This window comes from Lampetra fluviatilis, chromosome 20, assembly GCF_964198595.1.
Source record: "Lampetra fluviatilis chromosome 20, kcLamFluv1.1, whole genome shotgun sequence".
Classification (NCBI taxonomy): domain Eukaryota; kingdom Metazoa; phylum Chordata; class Hyperoartia; order Petromyzontiformes; family Petromyzontidae; genus Lampetra; species Lampetra fluviatilis.
The window spans coordinates 4,104,354-4,127,377 of NC_136294.1; the positions used below are offsets into that span (position 1 = coordinate 4,104,354).

Consider the following 23,024-nt stretch of genomic DNA (forward strand, 5'->3'; position numbering starts at 1 on the left):
AGAGTATCCGTTCATCCTGAGGGCCCGATGTACATGACTTAATTCACCGGTCAGGTGGTGTTTGTCAGAAATGCCATGGGCTCTGTGGTATAGCGTTTTGATGAGAGAATTCTTTTGAGATGGGTGGTGGTGGGAATCCGGTTTCAAGTAGGAATTTGTGTGGGTGGCTTTCCTGTAAACGGTACTGGCCAAAGGACTAAATGTCGCCGTCACCCCTAAATATATACCAGTAGAGGATATGATTTCTCAGATTGATGTAGCCCTCAGAGGCATAGGACACATCCATGCGGATGTAGCAAGAGCTGAAATAGCTACTATTCTTAAGAATGCTAAGAAACCCACTAGTAACATCAGCAAAAACGAACGCTCTGAACTCGCGGACCTAAAAAAGAGAGATGATATAGTCATCCTCTCGGCAGACAAGGGCAATGCCACGGTCATCATGGATAAAGATTCATACAACAACAAAATCCTGGACCTTCTTAATGATGGGAGTTACTCCAAAATTTAAAACGATCCCACTAAAAGCCTAACGACGAAAACCAACAGTATCATCACGAGTTCGACTTCCCTAATCGAACCAAGCAAACGTCCCTCTCTAAAACCATCGGCGGCAAGACCTCCCAGACTCTATGGTCTTCCCAAAATCCATAAGGAAGGCACCCCGCTACGACCCATTGTGTCGACGATAAACTCTCCTAGGTACAAACTAGCCCGTTTTCTATCAGATACTCTGCTCCCTTTCACAGGCAAGACCTCTTCAGCAGTACTCAACTCAACCCAATTAGTCTCTATGGTTAAGGACATGGTACTATCTCCTGATGACATCCTCGTCAGCTTTGATATAGTATCTTTGTTTACCAAAGTCCCAGTACCGGATACCCTAACAATAATTGAGGACTTAGTCCAACATGGATTGAATTCTGATGCACCTGCGCTGGTTAGGAATTGCCTCACCAACACCTATTTTACCTGGAATGGCACCTTCTACAAACAGAATGAGGGTACCCCTATGGGCTCCCCTTTGTCACCAGTTATAGCCAACATGTTCATGGAAAAGTTTGAATCAGACGCCATCCAGACATCTACCCTGCGTCCTTCCCTGTGGAAGAGGTATGTGGATGACACTTTCGTCATCCGGCCACATGGCCTCCCAGCATTGAACCACTTCTTGGACCACATCAATTCTAGACACCCATCCATCAGATTCACCATGGAAGTGGAGAAAGACGGTAAACTACCATTCTTGGATATTCTGTTTGAGAGGAGGCCTGACGGATCCTTGGGACATTCTGTCTACAGGAAAGCCACCCACACAAATTCCTACTTTAAACCGGATTCCCACCACCACTCATCTCAAAAGAATTCTCTCATCAAAACGCTATACCACAGAGCCCATGGCATTTCTGACAAACACCACCTGACCGGTGAATTAAGTCATGTACATCGGGCCCTCAGGATGAACGGATACTCTGACCGTACTATCCGCCAAGCTGTCTCTCCCACCACACAGAAACAGCCACTTGAAACTCCGACCAAAACCATCACGTTACCATACATAGCAGGCGTGACCAAAAAGATCTCCAAAATTCTAAACAAACATAAGATCCAAGTCCGATTCAGTACAGTGCATAAAATCCGTGATCTGATTCCATCTGTGAAGGATGTCGTTCCTGACTTACAGTATTCTGGAGTCTACAAATTGAGTTGCATTTGTGGTGATTGCTACATTGGAGAAACGAAACGTCATGTTTCTGATCGTGTCCGCGAGCACAAGTCAGATCTGAAACACGGCAGAACTGATTCTTCTGCCGTTGCCGATCATTGCTACAACTCGGTGGGCTCTCATGAAATTGTCTTTTCCGAGACCAAGGTTCTCTGCAAACCTCCCGGCTACCATCAAAGGTTTGTACACGAAGCCATACAAATATACAAACACAGACATAATTTCAACCGTGATGATGGGTACAAACTTAGTAATCATTGGAAAGATGTTATCAACCACGCAAAAAAGACTTAATTACACTTTTTTGGACCATCTTATCTGACAGGCACTATTTTACTTTACTTTACCGAGTGTTAACATCCCCAGTTATTTTTTGGCAGTGCTCTCTTCATTGTTCAGCCAGCATTGGTATAAACATGGGCATTTTCGTTCTTTTGTCTATCATGTGTATCAGACCTCCCCTCCCCCCTCTCTGTCCATTGTGTTGGCGTGTGCAGCAGCAACCGCGTCCAAGCCGTCGTCCATTGTTTTGGCCCCGCTCCCTCCCCCTCCCGATGCGTTGTACTTAGCACTCCGTGCTGTCTTTGAGCCCCGCCCCCCTCCCTCCCGATACGTTCCATTCATTGGCTACCACATTCTGATGAGCTCCCCCCCTCTCCTCCCCCCTTCAACTTGCTTATAAGGAATTACTTCTTGAATCATTGCCTCACTTTATGCAGCTATTTCGGCTGTGACGGTCCCACCTGATGACGGAGACTTGTGTTGCCTCACTCCTGTTGGCGCGCGAGCGGGAATCGAACTCAGGGGTCACCGGGTTTGTCCCGCAGCACGCCAAACGCTGCACTGTCGCTCCCCACGCCAGCTCCATCTCACACACACAGAGCTAAAAGCGAAACCATCGCGGGATAGAAACACTCGCAGTCGTGTCTACGTGACAGGTGAAGGTGCAACCCTGCAATTGCTGGCTCACACCGATGCTGGCGGATGGGCCTCCACGAGACAGAGCTCTAAATGACCCCTTCAGAAGTGGTAGAGAATGCCCACACTTTACCCCACCGCATACAACCTGCCGTTCGACTAAAATGTTGTAAACCTATTTATTCATAACGTTCGTCGGAGAGAGGCGAGTGGATTTAATAAACATTTGCACAATTTTGTTTAAACTGCCTCGCCAAGAGATCGAAACGAACTGCCGATCTTTGTACTGCAAGTTCAATGTGCTGACCATTTCACCACGGCAGCATCCTATGCATATGTATGAAAGCAGTTAGATTTTCTTTAATACAATACGTTTTTAATAATGATGAGAGCTGTTTTTGATTTAGGAAGCAGGGCTATGTGGCAATGGATGGCAATGGTTGCAGTGGAAGTAGTGAAACACAGTGGTTAGCGGGCTGCTTACGGCCAACATGAGTGATGATGCTGGGCCACTCCTAGGTCAACTCAGCCTCAAATGAGGTGCGGTGTATAAGCATTAGCACTGTGGAGACAAAGACAGCCGGACATGAAACTGGCCACTCACCCCCTCGTGCACCATGCCGGCCTTCATCGCTGCTCATCAACAGCACTTGACACAAGAGTCTGTTAAAGCTATACGGGGGATCTTTGTCTTTGGTAGTGGGCAAATTCGTTTCCTACCAAAAGTACTGAGTACAGAAATAACTGCTCATGAGTCGGTTTTAGTTTTGGATAAAACACGCATTACTGGATTAAAATAGAAAACAAAAAATATTCAATGCAAATGTTAATATACATCCAGGATACTTTATAATGTATTTTACAATCATGACACATCTCAAAAATTGTCTATGAAATGGTCAATAAAACTATATTTATTTATTTGGTTGGTTGGGTGGTGGGGGGGCTATCCCTTCTGCCCCCTCCTCCCCTCCCCTCCACCCCCCCCTTGATGCACCGCTTGGAAGGACATGGTTGCAGAAAGCGCTTTCCATGTCACTGGAAATGTCACCAGATAATTTTAGTAAACAGCTGCCAACGGTGATCCCCACGGAAAGTTCGAACAGTGGACGAGGTGCTTAACCTTCTCGATGACGACGTTGCGGACGCACAAGTCGCCGCCTGGCACACAAAACGTTTCAGCACATTCTTTACTTTGGAATCGTCATGATGTTGCCCTTCTAGTCATGACAGGTATTTTTTTCTTCCCGGCGACTAAACATTTGCCAAGAATGTCACATGTGGGTACATTTCTTCATAGTCTGGATTTTTATCAATCTCGATCGAAAACTCATTTCTTTCCAACTTGCTTTCTTGTGCTTTAGTTTGTTACCCTCCGATTCGCACAGTTGGCTACGTACGGTGTGAAATAAGTTCAGCATACACGCACATACAGATGTAGTCCACGAGCCCAGACCCAGATGATGTTTCACTTGCTGGCACCACCTGAGATGGCACTACTTTAGCGGGTAGCAATTTCTTGACGTGGCCAATAAACAGTGAATCGCGTGATAACCGTGTGAAATCTGAATCTTTATCCAGATGGAGGAATCCGATGAGCTAGGAAGCTCTTTCACACAGATGTCCACTAGAAATGCGTAAGGTCATCGATTAAGGAAGTCTTAAAGAGTCATATCAATAAATGGTACTGATAATTATAATTTCGATTTAAAGCTTTCGTGACTGCAGGGACTCTGTCTACTCGACAGACCTGCTCTCCACCTGAGGACGGCTGCTTGCGTTGTGACCAAAACGTCGTGAGAATTATTTTATTATGTTTTATTTTTATTATTTTATTATTTCCATTCTACGTGACTTTACCGAAAGAACCAAGAAGATAATTATAATGTTTTGATATCTTAGACGTTACCGACTTCAGCTCTGGCCCATGGCCTATTCGCTACGAATACCAGCAGAAGAAAGTCAATGACGCAGTGCGCCAGTTTGTCAGCGTGTCATACATACGAGTAGATATGTGGTAAGACCTCAATATAAGGTTGCCACTTTGTTCCCTGATCTAAAGCGTTCCTGCGTACAATATTCAACTCGTCTCGTCTTCAAATAAATGTTATATTGTGGTTTGGCTGCACAATGATACGACTGAAATAATCAAAATTGTTACAACTTTAATAAGAAATGTATTGATGTTTGGCAGCACGTTCTTCCGAGGAAAATGATTATTGCTTTCACTAAAATAATAATTATTTAGTGAAAACAATCATAATTAGAAATATACTTGCGGTTTGGTGACCACATTGTTACGACTCTGTTTGGCACCGTTTCCTTGATGGGTGCCACTGTTATTTCAAATAAAAATATAGAATCCAATTAATAAACTTGTCTGTAAACGTATAGAGCAGCTTCTGGATAATAAGTATTTTTTCTTCCAAAAATGTACAGAAGCAACACAACTGGACTTGGAATGCAATGGGTCGCCAGTCGCATCTCCCGGCACAACAACTGAATCAACGAAGGAAAGTTCATTAAATCCCACCCCCACCCACCACCGTCCACCCAGAAGTATACATAGATACGCCGCAGTTTGTCGACCGGCAGGTCGCATGCGGCAAGGTAGAGTACGAGTAATTCCCACCTCTTCCAAGACGTGGAAGAGTAGGCCAACATACCCTCGACCGAGTCTCGCTAAAGCTTCCTCTCGAGGAGGCCCCTTCGTTCAGCGGTGGCTTGAGCAAGACATGGCAAGGTTGGCACCGCTTCACCTTCCCACAGGTGCAGAAGCGAGTACGGCATACCAAAAGGTTTCCATCTGAACACAACTGTTTTATTGCCAGAAAGGGTAAAACCTATTCTTATATTTTGACACTGGCAAGAAAGGTCCCACATTGTGCGGCTGCTCGCCCCGAGCTATAAATTCCATGATAGTGGGCATTGCCTTTGTGCCGTTCGCCTTTTGGCGTTCTCCGGTCTAACACTGTTTTGAGACTAGGCTCTAAAGAAAGTTGTCTCTGGTGTGGACCAATCGGTTGCAAATACAATGCCATATATTATGAGCGCATGTGTTTTTTGTTTGAATGTTCACCACAAGGAAATGTGGTTAATGCAGACGGGATTCCTTGCAAAAGGTTTCTGTTTGGTGTTTTAACAGCTTAACACAACTGTTTTATTGCCAGAAAGGGTAAAACCTATTCTTATATTCTCACAGAGGGTACGGCGTCTAGAAGCTGAAGTGCGGCGTTTTACTTTTTCAGAGTTCAACGCTGCTTCTTGGACCCAATGCAGGCTACGTTGACAGATATTCAGGGCATGGCCTTGGCTACCCTCGTTCTACTCAAAAACAACAAGGCCAAACCCACCCACGTGATGATGCGATGTTTCCCCACTGAAAAACATTCACGTGAGACGTATTAAGCATTTGTGTATCTGACTCACTTGGACAATGGGGTTACAATAGTGGTGTAACTCTGCACCGCTTTCCGCCCGCTAAAATTTAATGTTTTTCCGCATGAAATTACAAGTGTCACGGAGTGCGGTCTGGCGGCAGAGATTCGGGACGATTGCCGTGGGGCAGCCAAAGATTAGATCGCTTCGTGAGCTCAACGGATAGAGTACTGAGATTGGCAGTTGCAGCGATTGCGAGGGTAACAGTTTCTAAATCTACTCTCCCCACTTTCCTAATTACCGCTGCCTTACAACGGGAAAAAAAATATGTACAAGAGACTGAGATGTCTGGGCAATGGTCCAATGGCCCTTCTTCTGAGCGGAGAAACTGAGGGGTGGCCAGTACCACTCCCACTATATATGCACACACACACACAGAATCAGAATATTCATTTTATACTGGAAGAATCCGATGAGCTATGAAGCTCTTTTTCACACATATCCAGTCAGGGCGTGTATACCATGTACCACTACCCCATAACCCCATTAATAATTTTTTTTAAAAAATTAGAAGCCAGCTATGCTGTTACCTATTCCATATCCAGTAGGGCAGTCGAATTCGATGATGAACGGAGGGTCCGGGGTGGTGCATTCGCCCTGCACGTGCGGGCACAGCTGCAGTTCACCGCTCCAGCGTCCGTTCTTTCTGCATTCGATCACTTTGTGGCCCTGCTGGTCCAGTGACAGAAACGTACACGTGCACACACACGCCCGCACACACGCACGCTTGTCAGGTCATGACCAACATCACTTGCTTTTGCCAATAGAAATGCAACGAGGCATCTAATGAACATCATGAGTTTGGCAATACCAAAATATGATATGAATATACATATGCATTCATCATCATCTTCAGTAAATTCAATGTTGGATGAAGGCCTCCCCAAGCCTTCATCATCGCCCTTGGTCATTGAAATGTAGCATTGCATATAGTACCCGTACACACAAACTGCTTTAGTCACTCCATCTCCCCAGGTTCCCTCACCAGGCTGCCACTCCGTCATGAATCTCGCCCTGCCCAAGCCCACGTGCTGCTCTCCGCTGATATCATGGTGCGTCCAACCTGCGTTTTGCACGCACCCATCGACGCTTCTCTGCGCACTTTCCCACTATTGTTCCATTTTCTTTTGCCGGTATTCCACGTTTCCAAACCCAGATAAACCATAGCATGCAGTTCGTGCCGCATTTAAAGCGTTATTCTTAAGGCATCGTCATGGGGTGGTGGCAAAAACGGTCAAGGGAAGGCACTGAACGCACAAAGGGCCCCCAAACTTAGTGCATATTCAGAGTGCGTGCGTGTCCCTTGTAAATGTGTGTATGCGTGTGTGCGCTACAAACCCGGCGACCCGAGTTTGATTCCTGCTCACAGCCAACGCCAGTGATAATTATCTGAACCGGTCCTGGGCCTCCCCGAGGCCACGAGTGTCTGGTGCGGTGTGTAAACATCGCCACAAGAGATACAGATGCGGCCGGGCGCGGTGCTGCCCACCGACCCCCTCGTGTTTCCGCGCCGGCACCTTCATGGGCACGACTCGCTGACAGCACGAGCACCAAAAAGTCCGTCGAGGCTACGCGGGGGGGGGGGGGGCGGGGGGGTATTTGTGTTTGTGCGTCCGAGGTGGGTGGGACCTTGCTGGGGTTGCCGGTGCTGCAGTTGACCCAGCAGCGGGAGCCGAACTGGAAGCGGTGCGTGCACGTGTAGGAGCCGTGCAGCACCAGCGGCAGCGGAGGGCACTGCACAGGCACGCAGCCGCCCTCCTCCCAGTGGCCCTCCTCCGTGCACTTCACCTTGAACACCCTGGGAAGAGAGGCGGGCGGAAGGATTTGCAAGCATGTTGGCTGTGCACGCGTGCGCCCGCCATCTAAAAACTATAAACTGTTCCAACATTTTTTTTTTTCCCAGGTAAGGTCCACCGAGCTATATCGCTCTTTTTTTAGAAGTGATCTGTCCACAAATGACAGCTCAACGAAGTGGCTTGGAAATTAATAGCAGTCAAATACTCTGATTCTAATTGTGGAGGGGAAAAAACGGAGGATTTTGAGAAAAATCCACGCGAGTACGGGGAGAGAGACACCGCAAACTCCAAATATACAGCAGGTGTCAGGGTAGAGATCAAACCCACGACCTCATGCATACCAGGCGAGGGAGTAACATCTCACCACCGCAGCAAGGCCGAGGTCTGAGCAGCAAGCGAGCAAACGCGTCCCACTAAAATCCACCTGAAGTTCCATATCGATTGGAACATTCAGCTTTACGGTCTATTGTTCTGCAGCTCTCAAGCCCACTCCACTCACTGCCAAATGTCGTGGCCAGCATTCAGTCACCAACTGTACCTGTTACCTGGGGAGAGTTTTACTGACGACGGCACATAATAGCCTCCCTCTCGTGAATGGCGTCACGGGATCTTTATCGTTCACCGCGCACCAGGCAGCGCATATTGTTACGGTTAATACACTGGTGTTAATAACCAGGGTGGCCGCCGGGTTTCGAACCGTGAACTTATGCAAGAACAAGCAGAGAACGTGCTCGTGATCCGATAAATATGTCGTGTCTGTGACGTTGCAAATGACTGCACTGAACAGGCTCACATCCCATCAATTTGCGCTGACATGGCACGTTGCACCTAGGCCTGGAGTAAAACGTAAGGTCATGATGGTCCGGGACAGGTTGACCTGATGGTAACACACGTTGATTTAATTATCGGGTTGTGGAATTGTTTCCCATTCCGTGCGTTGGATAATAACCATATGTGTCTACTGGCCTGCAAACATATCTCGTGCATCCGAAATAATGTTAGGGGGTTTTTTTCTTCCCAGAAAGGACACTAAATTACATGAAAAAGACGTGAAGAATGTCAAAATTCCCGAGCCTCTTGAAGCACAATGTTTTTGTTAATGCGCCATTCGCTCGTGGGTAAAATTCGATTTACAATGAGAGCCTTCACCAAAGAGGAGTTTAAACCACACCATTTTTTGTTTTTACAACTTTAAACCGGTGCTTTATCCAGCACACATTTCCATGGCTTCAAATCAAATACTTTCTGTACATTATGAGAAAACCCTTAAAAACAGAAAAATTCGAATAATGATAACAATAAATTCCGTTTACAAAGCGCCTCTCTACAAGTTACTCAAAGCGCTGTACATCACAAAGTAAAGAAATAAAATGCATGTCGGCTGGAAACAAAGAATCAACAACATGCAAAACTGTGCTCACAAACAGCAGAAAGGCACAACTCCAGTATCATGGGCATATGATAATAATCACAACAATTTGAACATGTGATATTCGCTCTATTCTCACAGGCTATAATGATAGCGCTGCTGCGTTGCACATGCACAATCCACAGTAGTTTCTCAGCGGGGGGAGATGTTGCTACACGTGTAGTCCCAATTGAGGTCATTGGCGCCCAATTTCGATTCATAATTTATTTGTGGGTCAAATCGCCGCATGTCTAAATGCGTGTCGGAAACCATTCCTCCGCCCCCATACAGCCAATAAATAAACTTGTCACGTGACGAAAACAAATGTGTAAATTTATGACTGCAAAATAATCATGATGTTTGTAAAAAAAAAAGTGTATTATATATGTACGTGATGACACAGCCAATCCTTAAAATTTGCCAACATTCATAACAATGACGCCGAGGGGTTTGAACGGCCTGATACGTGCGCGTGACGTGCACCAGGGCACGGTGGGAGTCGCGCCTTGCCGCTGTTTGCGAGCACACACGTCTGCTCGCGTTCCAACGCCGTGATGGGGTGGTGGTGGGCAAGGTGGGGCGGGGGTAGCAGGAGGGGTGGAAGCGGGCTTTACTTGCGACTGGTAAGCAGCACGTGGTATCCGGGCTTGCAACGGTACTTGCAGGAGGAGCCGACCTTCTGGCCGTCGTGTTTGCAGCGGTCGGTGCGCGCCACGGCGTTGGGCATGGGCGGCGGGGCCCGGCACGTCAGCTGGCAGTACGCCTCCGGCAGGGACCACAGCCCGTCCTCCTGACACCGCAGTTCGGCGCTCGCACCTGGCGGAAGGACAAAAGGAAAAAACGAAAAGAAATTCGGCGTCACAATCGGCCGTCGGCGGTCGTGTTTGCGGCGGCGGCGGTGGCGGTGATTAATGCCAGAGGGGGAATGACAGTGGTTCTCGGTGCTCCCCTCGTCATAGCGTTAAAACTATTCAACTATTCTTCTTGGTTCTGTCGAGAAGACAGACCTGTTCTTCACCTGAGGACGGCTGCTTGCGTTGTGGCCGAAACGTCGTGAGAATAATTTTATTATGTTTTGTTTTTATTATTTTATTATTTCCATTCTACGTGACTTTACCGAAATAACCAAGAAGATGAATCCCTGCAGTCACGAAAGCTTTAAATCGAAATTTATTCAACTATTATTTTATTTTACCAGGTAAGGTCCATTGAGCTATCTGGCTGTTTTTCGAAATTTCACACGATGGCAAAAGCCAACGAAGTGGCGTATCATCACGTGGAAATTTCCAGCAGCCGAATAATCTAAACACAAAATCCATGAGATCACTGGGAGATAGACATGCAAACTCCAAATAGACAACAGGCATCAGGGTCGGGATCGAATCCACGACCACACAACTGCAAAAACTTATGGATGTCTGTGGCGAAATGCATGGGTGTTACAATGTCTTGGAAAGTTGTATTTTACACTTGCATTGTTATGTATGCAGCAAAAGATGTTATCTGGCATCCATGGGGAATGGAGGGTGCCGATTAATTAAATATTCCGGACCATCTGAGAGTTACACTTATGGTTCACCGCATTTTCCAAGCACATCAAACTTTTCAAGAAAGAAACTGAGCCTCCATTTTGTTGGAGGCCTTCATCCAGCAGTGCATTGACCATGGCTGAACATCGATGACGACGATGATCGATGAGAAGTAAGAGATTGCTGGACGGGTCACCTTGCAGTATGGCGGGTGGGCGGCAGACGAAGGTGGTGCGGGCACCGTAGTTCGTCCCATGGGGGTAGCTGAAGTCGGCGTGGTACACGAGGTGCGAACTCGGGACACCGCAGTCGACGGGCAGGCAGGCAACGCGCTTATCCCATTGGCCCTCCACGCAGGCCACTCCCACCTGATGCTGATTGGAGGAGGGGCGGCGTTTGTAACAAAGGCCTACACACTCCTACGCGATTCCGTCACGCCTCCTTCGTACCTCGTGTTATTCGGCCCCCGGTGTTCGACGCTCCTGAAGAAGCCCCCAAGCACGTGGCGCGAAACGTCGGACATACGTGCCGACACGACACGCGGTAGCCGACCCGAAAACACCTCGGTGCGCTGTTACCGCATAGCTGTATCAGTGTTAGGGCATGCAAACTGTAAATAAATCTACGGGAATTTTTTTTTATATTCTTACTCTCACAAAACTGTGATTAAATAGCGCCTCCAAGCACTCCAATTATTTTGCAATTCACGTCAAAGCGCACGGCACATTTGGCGTCGCGGAGCGAACGAAACTGTACCAGTGGAGCCAGAATGATCAAACGACAATACGAATGAGACACACGCACACAAACAAAAACAGAAAAGAATCCATCCTTGATTCTAATCGGCACCCTGAATTGTTACAAGTCATCACATCTCTACAGGGGGTGGGGCGTGAATCAGTCCACGGGGTAATCAATAATGCCGTGGCGCAGCTGTTGTGATAGGTGGTGTGTGTGTGGTTAGAGGTATGGCCTCGTGTTTATGAGTGCACAGAACTGCCTGTGTTTACACGTACCAAGGAAAACGTTTGACAATGGGATATTAAAAGTATGCAGATAATCACCATTATTATTCTGTCTCTCTCCATAATAACCCTGAACGTAAACACACTTATTCAATTATAAAATTGGTAAACTTGCAGTTAAACAGAGGGGTTTGTTTAGTTTTTAAACATTTCTCAAAACATATTTACCTACCCTATCTTACCCGCACACAAAAACAAAGGCGAAAGATCCCCTCCCTTATACCCTAATAAACAGCTGGGAAAAGTTATGTTTGCGAGCGCCTATTAAGGCGGGCACGTCGCTCAAGAAAACAATGTGGCCAGCGCCACGTACAGCCGCCTTTGTCTCCCCAGATATTAATTTAAAGTTCATCCAACATAGGACTGGTAACAGGACAGTTTCTGATACCACTTGTCACTAATAACATCCGTGGTCTAAGAAGTGAAATGAGGTCAGTGTTTTTTTTCTGTAGTGTGCTGTCCGCTAAAAGAACACTCCCCCCACTCTCATGCAAAGACAAAGATACCCCGTATAGCCCACAACAGCCTGTTGGGGCAAGTGCTGTGGCGCACGAGGGTGGGTGTGGCCGTGACTGCATCCGACCACCTTTGTATCCCCAGGTGCTGCTGTTAATACACCGTACCGCGTGCTCTGTGTTACAAACTGGAAGGCCACTATCCTACGCGCAGACAAAGACCCCCCCCCCCCCATATAGCCTTCAACAGACTTTTGAGCCAAGTGCAGTTCGCGAGCACCTATGAAGGCCGGTATGGGCGGCTAAACACCACGCCCGGCCGCCTTTATCTCCCCAGTGCATGACGTTTACACATCGCACCAGGTTAACGATTTAAGGCTGAGTTGACCTAGGGGAGGCCCACGACCGGCATAAATATTCGCCACGGTGACTGATCGTGAGCGGCAATTCAACTCGGTTACGCGGGTTCATTCATCGTGTAGCGCGCCAACTACCACCACGCCAGCGCTCCCCACACTCACACACAGACAAACCACGCACCCGCACGCCCCCGTCCCATTTCGACAGCACACTCGCAAAGTCGTGGAGCTGACTTCGCTTCTTGCGAGAGAGGCAAATCGTCGCCGGCCTGCCTTTGCTCCATAATGTCACGGATGACTAGGCCAGAGGCGCACGTAAAAAAAACAACAAGTGCCACCGGCCACTACTACCGTGGCTATTCATTCGCGGCTCTCTCTCTCTCTCTCCTTACCTGGGGTAGAAATAACCACCGGTTGCAGAATCGCCTTTTCGGCGCACAACAAACGCGCGCATACCTCGCCGCTCCTGTATCTTCGCGCTCAAGATCGAGCTAAATTGACAGGTTAGAGCTTCGGCTGCGATGGGTTTTTTTTTCTCTCGCTTCAATGACCAGGGTTTTATCATCCCTCCATCCCTCCTGCCGCAGGGCCCCCCCCCCTCCCCGACAATGCGTAATTGCACCGAGGACAAACGCGCGCCCATACATTATCCCGAGCAACAACAACAAAAATGCTAAAAAGCGAACAAATAACAAAACTTAGCGCGCGGTTACGGATGACCGAGGTTGAGGTGGGCCCTGAACACGTCAGAGAGAAGAAGGGGGGGGGGGGGAATGTAAGCGGAACACAATGTTCTGATTTTTTTGTGTATGAGTAAGTGCTTTTAGCGTCCACTGAATTGTACAGCTTTGCTACTATATTCTTTGGGTCTTTCGGTAAAGTCACGTAGATGGTTCAAAGAAAATAACAAGGAGGACGATCGCTTGTGCTGTGATCGAAACGTCGTAGTTTTTTTGTTATTTTCTTTGAACCATCTACGTGACTTTACCGAAAGAACCAAAGAATATTAATTCCTGCAGTCACGAAAGCTTTAAGTCAAGCCTTGCTACTATTAAGAGATGAACAAAAAACACGTGTATTTTGTTACCATTGTTGCACGAACATATTTAAGGCTAACATATTTTTAAAGTTACACACACTCCGTCTCCTGGCAGCTCGTGCCACGTGTGAGGGCCCTTTTGTCCAATGCTGTAAATGCCTTCAGATAATTATTCATTCTGTTCACAATATTCTTACACTATGGCATGGCCGACGGTGTTTATTTAAATCGAGCGGCGGGCGGGCGGGCGGCAGATGGAGTGATTAGCCCCTTGAGAAATATCGCACTGACAAATTACTAGGGGCGCCTTTATTACTTGGTTTTCTTTTATTTTGACTATCTGCTTGTGAGCACGCACCTTCTTTGGCCTCGGCGCGCCATTGCAAAGTCCCCCTGTTCGTTGTTCGAGCTCAGGAGAGAGAGAGAGAGGGAGCCCAGTTACGCTAGTGCGACGGACCCCCTCTCGCGTTGGCGCGACGGACTCCTCGTTGAGCCGCGTCGCGAAGACCGCCCGTTGCCTTGCGCGGAGGAACGCGACGCGTAAATCACGAGGTCGGCGTGCAGTCACCGGGAACGGCAAGGGCTTAAGTGACGCTCGATTGCGTGGAACGACGGTGGGCCCTCACCTGCTTCTTGTCCACCGCGGGTTGTCCGTCCACGCTCGCTTCGTGCCCCTTGCCGCAGAGAACCTCGCACCGGCTGCCGGCCTCCTCGCACCGCACCGTGCCGTTAGCCACCAGCAGCGGGAGGCAGGTGCTGCACTCGTCGCAGGTGCACCTGGCGCCGTTCGGTTTTCGTTTCAGGAGACGGGCAAAAACAAAGAGGGCGTGGGTTCGTTAGGTGGCCTCGTCGCGTGAAGAGGTGGAACATTTAATGGGGGAGTGATCGGTTCAAAAATGACACGAAGTATCACTGGGATGATTCGTCAATCAATCGTCGAGAAAATGTACAAATTGACTAAACATTGTAATCGATTGCTTTCTTTTTGTGGTTGATTACACGGGCTCCTTTACAAACGATGGCCACCCCAATATTTTGCCGCCTGAAGGTGGGAACCCCCCCCCCCATTATACCAGTGAATCTCCAACAGTTTTTGTGTTATCCGATGACAATGGTGATAACCATATCGTATGAAGCAATGGAAACATTTCACAGGACGATGACACGTCTTGATATTCAGTCAAGCACTTGTGGAGATGCAGAGTGAATTTCAAGACATTTTCTATCTGGGGGAGTGACTAAGAGTGGATGGTTGTTTTGCTCGACGTTCCACTGAGCAAAGTTGTTCACCACATTCGCTCCGTGTAAGGACCACGCCATTTTCATCTTTTCCGATTGGTCGGGCATTTTAAGCCATAAATCGGCAAAGTAAATCAGTGACTTAAATCATTGGATGGCCCGGCTCTAATATTAAGTCAACGCGCTTATTAACAGCACCGGAGTCTTTCATTCGCACATGCAACGGGATGGTGTCCCCATTCAAGCCGGGGCTATAAAGATAATCGGTCGTGTCTTGTTAACATAATTGTAAAACCGTTGAGCTTCCCCGAAAAGGGTTAGCACGCACTGGCCCTGTGGAGGGAGACGCCTCGGACTGTTACATAAGGCTCCCGTATTTCTTCAACGATTAAGCGCACCATAAATCTGGTGACACTTGTGGCTTTCCTCGGGAGACGGGGGGGGAGCGGCGCATCGTAAATAACATGCCACCCCTTGGGCACCCAAAGCGCCTTCTGGCCCAGACCCGCACCGAGCCCTGCTGAGCATCAACTGCCCATAAATCAGGGCCCTAAATTCAATGCCATTGTTGGTCGCGAGGAAATGAATTTCAAGGAAATGCCACCGTGTGGCTCCGCGGTGTTACTGATGGCATTTCTGAGCTTTTGATGAGGAAAGGAAATGCCATTATTCGGATTGAAATGTGAATCGATTTGGCGGCTTGTTTTTTTATGCGTATTATTTTAATGAGAAGGATTACAATCAGTAAATGCTTTTAGACTTCTGCCAAGCCTCATCTGAGCCACGGTTTAAGTAATACTAAGTAACACGGTGCTTAGTGTTCACATCCTATCTTTTTATGTAATAACTCTTTTTAAAAAAATTGTTCTTTCAGGGAAAAAAACGACAATCATAATTATTTACAACCACTGTCAATCCACCGCTGGACGAAGGCTTCTCCGTGCCATGTTGGTCATGGCAGTTACTTTTACCAGACTTTACCACGCTCGTCCTGTTTGGGTTTGTGAAGGGACAGACCCAAGCTCACTTCTGATGGAATTCATCACCGTTTATAGCCATGACCAGGAATCAAACCCAGACGCATAGGGGACATCGCCTCAGAGCGCCAACAACTGCGCTAACCATTGCACCACCACTTAACTCTCTCCATATTATATTATTCTCCAACTATATTCCTCCATTAATCTTTCCTTCTTTGTATTGAAATGAAAGATGATTTCATGACAAAACCTTCTTCTTTACTTTTAAAACGACGGTGACACGCATAGACTGAGACTCTGGAATGTGACCTTTTTTGGAAAAGTCCCAAATTTTAAAGAGGCATTCCCATTCTCGATGATAAATACCCAACACATCTGAAAGAAAAACAAACATTGAGAGTTGTACTTATAACATGACAATTGAATTATTTAATTAAAAGTGAGTATGATCCATACTCTTTGGTTATTTCAGTAAAGTCACGTAGGTAGAAAAATAAAAATAAAAATTTCTACCTACGTGACTTGACCGAAAGAACCAAAAAGTATGGATTCCTGCATTTACGAAAGAGTGAGTATGATCGTTGAGAAGTAGAACAAAGAAAATAGTAAAGCGTGCAGACAAAACATCTCCTGCGATATCTGTCTCTCCGCATTCAACACGAAAGTATTTTCTACGCAACCCAAAAGCCCCACGGCCTTCTGGGAGTGCGTAATGTAAGCAGCATTAACGCACTCGAAGCGAACCCTTGACCTGCTTCGACACAGCGTCCGAACGGCAGTCGGGCTTGCTTGAATCAATGCTCGTGAGCTGCCAGGTATTATAGGTATGTGTCCTAGCAATGCAAGGCAAAGAGTGTAACAGTAAATATAATATAACGGAATCTCCAACAATAATGATTCACTCCGTCTGGCCTCTCTCTCTCTATGAACTAAAACATCAGCCAAATAGGTGTCTGCTGTAAGGCATGCATTTATTTTTTTCTGCCCAACTAGCATGCAGTCCTTCGTAATATTTTTTTTCATTCCCCAAGACACAACTCTCTGAATGTAGGCAACCCACTATACGCTAATTGACCTAAACAGAATATCATTTTCGCCGTGGCCATATTTAGTTTGGTTGAGTATTTGTTTCGAGTAGGATTAAACCATCGGACGCATGGCTGCTGTGTGAAGGCTGTTGAACTGCACCAGGGTCTACGGGGATGGAGGGGCCCAGGGGTGGAGCTGCAAAAAGCGCGGGGGGGGGTGAGAACTTTAACAAGGGGCCTACATTCATTAATTGCACCTAGGCTCATGCCTGGCCTTCTACACCAGCCGGAAGTCTTGTCGTAATAATAATAATACCTCTTCTTGGTTCTTCCGGTAAAGTCACGTAGAAGGGAAGTAATACAATAATAAAAATAAAACATAATAAAATAATTCTCACGACGTTTCGGCCACAACGCAAGCAGCCGTCCTCAGGTGAGGTGAGGACGGCTGCTCAGGTGAGGACGGCTGCTCAGGTGAGGACGGCTGCTTGCGTTGTGGCCGAAACGTCGTGAGAATTTTTTTATTATGTTTTATTTTTATTATTTTATTACTTCCCTTCTACGTGACTTTACCGAAAGAACCAAGAAGATGAATCCCTGCAGTCACGAAAGCTTTAAATCGAAATAATAATAATACCACTAATAAATGATTTAAAACTTTTAACGCACAGTATTAACTCACTCTCGGACAGCGAGAGAGATAATGACTAGGAGGCGCGAGGAACCACAAGTAAGCCGGAAGGCAGCCGGGTGACGAGGAGGGAGTACCCACACTTTACCCCACCACACAAGACCTGCTGATCGACTGAACTATTCTCGGACAACAACGACAACACTAAGCTTCATAGGACACGGAGTGGGGGGGGTGGGGGGGGCAACCTCTTGAGGCTGTTGCTGTACGTTTCGCCGGCGGGGCAGATGTGCGCCAGTTCCTCGTCCTCTCTCCCGGAGGAGGAGGAGGAGGTGGAAGAGGAGGTGGAGGAGGTGGAAGAGGAGGAGGTGGAGGAGGGCTTCTGGGACACGGGTCGCATCGCCACGCCGGACACGGCGACGAGACGCGAGGACACGTGCAGCAGCACCGCCTTGGCCCGGCGACGCCTCCTGCCCGCTCGTCCGGTCACCCCGAGTCCCACGGGAATCACCAGCGGGTTATCGCGGCAGCTCAGCTTGTAGACGCCTGCATAACGGGGGGGGGGGGGACGGGGCGGGGGGTGAGAGCCGGGCCGGGGTGGGAGGTGGGGGAGGAGGGATCAGCAATCTATGAGCACTGCTTTAAAAAAGAAACGATCGTGTGAAAAATTGATCGTTGCAATCGCAGCTCTTTGTCCGCCCCGGGTCGATAAAGCGAGCGCCACGCTGCGCAAAGTCATTGGTCGTTGTCCTCTGGATTGACCGGCCTCTGACGCAGGAAACGTGGAATTTCCACGACTTGTTCGGGCAACGGAAGGCAGGGCTTTAATTCACTGCCTCGTGATTGCATGAATAGTTTAAATTTGTGGTCATATGATTCAAATCAAGAATCGGATGATTTTTGTTGTGTCGTTTATATTGTGGCTCGGTTGATTAAGCTCGTTGCGCTCTATAAACCTAGATGTCACATTCGTATTGAATGTACATGCAATTTCCACAAGTTCTCGAGAACTATATTTCGCGTGCACATCAATGCAGCTATGTGCTGTGAGTGTGAGAATCAGTAAAAAAAATAGTCGTTACGTGCCTATTATTATTTCTCGTTTATGTGCTCTGAAAAAGGGGTCAAATGCCAGAAGCGTCACCGATTATATATTTTCCCGATGGAAAATCATCCCTCGGTAGTTTAAGCAGGGATACACTTTTTGAAAGATTTTAATCGTATTATCGGTGTCTTAGATGTAAACTTTCATTTCATCTGAGTGTATAATGAATCTATCAAGCTGTCTACCACAAATATTTATCAAATGATTAAGAAATAATAGCTTTCAACCTTTTGTCAACTTACTGCTGGACGAATGTCGTAGAGGCTGTTTGGCCATACATCACTGTGCTGGGTTGGTGAGGGCAAAGACCGTGAATCGGCAACAGATACTATAACTTGCCCTCAAATTGATGCCAACTGTGGCCAGGAATCGAACGTAGGTTAACGGGATTCATATCACAGTCAAGTACTGTGCTGTTGAAGGTGGTGAGCATTTACGTGTTAACTCAACCCTGATAACTTCCAAGATCTTTGAGAGATAGGCTGTATTCACGTTTATTGGATCATTGGCAATTTAACAATATACATATCTTAAAACCGCTTCTGTTACATATTTACTGTAGCTTCATAGGGTGCAGCAACGGCAGTATGTTAACTACTTCACCTGGTATACAGGAGGTCGTGGGTTCAATCCCAACCCTGCGGGCCCCTGTATATTTTAATGTTCTCCCTGTGGTCGTGTGGATTTTCCTCCAGTTTTTTTCCTCCACATTCAGCATCATGCGTTTAAGAGTATTTGGCTGCAATAAATATCCACTTGACAAAGCCACTTAGTTGGAGCGATCATTCGTGGCCAGGTCGCTTCTCAAAAAGAGCTATATAGCTCAGTAGGCATTACCTGGTAAGATAAAAAAAATATACTTTCATAGTTTCGTGTACTGTATATCAATTAAATGCGAATTTAGAATTTAGCATAAACATTTCCTTTTGGCTAGCCATCAAACAAAGATGGTCACTGCATCACGCTTCTGCAGCCATGTGGAAGACGCTTCCTTCCAATATTAGGAAGCCACTGAAGCTATGCACAATTTTAAATCTAGATTGAAAACTCATTTTTTTAGAACTGCCTTTGTGTTCAGTTTGTTATCCTTCCCACCGCCCCTCAGATGAGGGCGGTTGGCTACGTACGGCGCGAAAGAAGTTCAACATACATCAGAAAATATTTGTTTTGTTCTTTTCCAACAACACGATGGGGAGGGGGAGGGACATAATTAATGTCTCGGCGAGGAGTGTGGGTGGGTGAAAGGACACGGGGATGCAAGGTCACAGCAAAATTGTGTTTCAAGGCGGTCACATTAAAGCGATTTAACGGAGTAAATAACATGTCACAAAACACTTGTTTCTTACAGAATGGGGGAAACCCTTCACAAGAGGTTAGCGATAATATCGCTCAGTGGTTACGATAGGGCCCCCTTTGGTAATTACTGGAGACACTTTGAAGATGACCTTTGCTGATATTTACAGGGCAATGGTTTGCGGAGGAAAGAACGCCAGTAGAAATGCCACCATGGCAGATTGTCAACGTTTTATTCATATTGGCATTTTCCCAGGCTGCTATTACTTTGAGAGTAAAACGATACCTTTTACAGCCATTTTGTCAATCCACTGCTGGATGATGACCATGCCCTGTCATCCATTGGGTGGGGGGGGGGGATGTTTGAGCATACTTCACTGTTTTGGTGATTATGGCTTGCTGAAGGGGGAGTGGTGCAGCGAACCAGTTCTGATATCACTCGCCAACTGATGTCAGCCTTGACTAGGAATCGAACTCAGGTTGCCATGTCCCAGGACACAATGCACAAATCACCACACCATAACCCCCCCACTCATATTTCTAGGCTACATTATTACAACCTTGTTCGTGTATGAATACCGGAGTATTTTATTTTTACCATACTTCACCAAGTCGGTCAGTGGGGCTTGGGAACGGCAGTGAGAGGGCAGAACCGGTCCCACTCATGCGAGCCACAGCTGGAATCGAACTCGGATTACGAGTTCTAGATTTGAAGCTTTCGTGACTGCAAGGATTCATATTTTTGGGGGTTTTCGGTAAAGTTACATAGGTAAAAAAAATATTTTAAAAATAAAATAACAAAAAAAAATAAAAAAAAATCACGACGTTTCGGAGGCAACACAAGCCTCCGTCTTCAGGTGGAACCGTCACAGCACGCTCGCTGTATCATGTAAATGAGAAATTCCAAGAGATCCGACCCCGTATATATACTGGTTGAGGGGGGAGGAGCCAGGGCAGGACCTTGGATAGGAGTTTTTTTTTATTATGGTTCGTAGTGCGGCACAGCGTGCACAACAGTGACGTGCGGTGAGGTCAATGGCTGGGGAGGCACTGGCTCGTGTCAGAGCCAGATTCACACACTGAGGGGGGCGTGTCCTCACTGAGGGGGGCGTGTCCTCACTGAGGGGGGCGTGTTAGACACGTCCCCCTCAGTGAGGCAGATGTGACAGCTGCCTCCCCTGGTGCTTTTACATTGCAGTTTCATGACGAGACCAGCGAGCCTAAATATCTTTATACACATACGTGCAATAAGTTACCTGGAGTATGGAAGGCGAGGACATGAAATGAAGGGGTCTACAAACATTACATTGGTGACATACTGAGATAGTCAAAGGCACGCGCTTATTGCCCGCGCTCCATCCAGTTACTGAGGGGTTGCGCAATGAGAGGGGAGGCTGAGCTCGTCGCTGCCTCACCTCTCGTCTCTTCCTGTATTTGCAGCGGAGCTCCGCAAATTTAGCGATTTTGACTATGAAAATGATTGGAATCGTATAGAAATGACATTTATAACACAGATCAGTGGAAAAATCTTTTTAGTTATTTAATTTGATTATTCTTTTTTTTACTTTTCGTAACAGCTATCTTAATTGGAGCATGACAGGTGAGGCTCTGCCTCCCCTGCCTCCCCTGCCTCCCCTGACTGCACGTCCCTGATGCACAACTACTGTGCCACCGCTCCACCCATCTCTACTACATTGTTTTTCATCACCGTTATTACTACATGCAACACAAACTCGTGTTGTACGCATGGGTGCACGGGTTGACCAAAATTGTGCAAAAAACATTTTGAATGAATCAGCAGAAGAGGAATGTTACGATGTGATGTAATTTTATTATTTATATTCTTTACAATCAATGTTTAGGGGTAATCCCAGCCAAAGCAATGAATTTCCTTTCCAGTAAGTGCAAGCAAAATGACTTTGTAAAAGTTTTCTCCGCAGCTACGAGGTAATGCCCACATGTTCCGGAAATGATTTTACGGGGGCCTAAAAAGAGTTTGAAACCATTTAATAATAATAAAAAAATGTTGAATAGTAAAAAGTTTAAATTTACGTCTTTTGCTGTTAAATCTGAGACTAACAGGTCCCTTGAAGCCGGTTGACAATGAAACATGCCCCACTCTCGTGATGTAGAACTAAAGCCAATGACAAGTCAGCTCGAGTTTTAAATTACCGCTCACGGAACCAAATGTTCCGAGGATGTAATGGCGCGTTGTTCGGTTCCAAACAGTCGACGTGTCTAGCTAACCTTACGCCCATTTTTTTTCTTTCTCCGTGTTTTGTTATTTATTTGTATTTATATTTGCCCCCCTACCCCAATATTTTTTTATTGGGCCATTTTTTTCTATTACGCACTTCAACCACCACCACCACCCTCCCCTCCCCTCTCGATTTGCACGAAAGCATCAACCAACACTGACTGCGACACCAGCGGAACCTCCTTCCCTCTGCTCAACGCGCAACAGCAGCAGCAGACCACCTTTACTCCCTCCCACTCTCCCTCTCTCTGAAATCTTACAATCAAGTCCAAAACAATTTTGGTACAATATTTTTTTAATTCGCGCCAAAGATGTTCACTTGATCTGCCGTATTGTCCTGCGCAAACCACTTGCAGTGGTTTGGAAGCTGCTGGACGCAATGAGCACATGAGTTAATTTAAGCCAGTGGTTCTTAACCTTTCCTGCAGCCTGCACCCCCCCCCTTCCTTTGTTTCTCAATCGTAAACAAATGTGCAAAGTTATTAAACACACAGGGTTTGATGTAACAAAGTAGCTGTACTTACGCGTCGGTGCTTAATATGTGTTTTCGATAATTGACCTTCTAGAGAAATCTGGCCACGTCTCGCACCCCCCGAAAGGGCATCTCGCAACCCCCAGGGGGTGCGTGCACCTCGGGTTAAGCACCACTGGTTTAAGCCAACGGGCATCCGCAGCCTTACCTCATAAAGACACGCGCACGCACACACAGGGGTCAGAGCCGGAGTAAAATGCACGCGAGACAAAGGCAGATCGTATCATCGTTCTCGATCTATATTAGCATTTAAAATGTTTTTTTAC

At 46.9% G+C, this 23,024-nt stretch overlaps 1 protein-coding gene across 3 annotated transcripts in view; it reads right to left on the reverse strand.

The window, feature by feature from the left end:
* Positions 1–23,024, reverse strand: part of LOC144937861 (pappalysin-1-like) — a 157,659-nt gene that overhangs the window by 30,476 nt on the left and 104,159 nt on the right. For 2 of the 3 annotated variants that reach the window (XM_078865386.1, XM_078865384.1), the window contains exons 15-20: positions 17,820–18,117; positions 14,320–14,470; positions 11,012–11,189; positions 9,901–10,102; positions 7,712–7,880; positions 6,613–6,751 (exon numbers count right to left, since the gene is read on the reverse strand). In XM_078865386.1, the coding sequence (XP_078721512.1) occupies positions 6,613–6,751; positions 7,712–7,880; positions 9,901–10,102; positions 11,012–11,189; positions 14,320–14,470; positions 17,820–18,117 (1,137 nt within the window). The remainder of the gene's footprint in view (positions 1–6,612; positions 6,752–7,711; positions 7,881–9,900; positions 10,103–11,011; positions 11,190–14,319; positions 14,471–17,819; positions 18,118–23,024) is intronic. The other variant, XM_078865385.1, reaches the window with a different exon arrangement.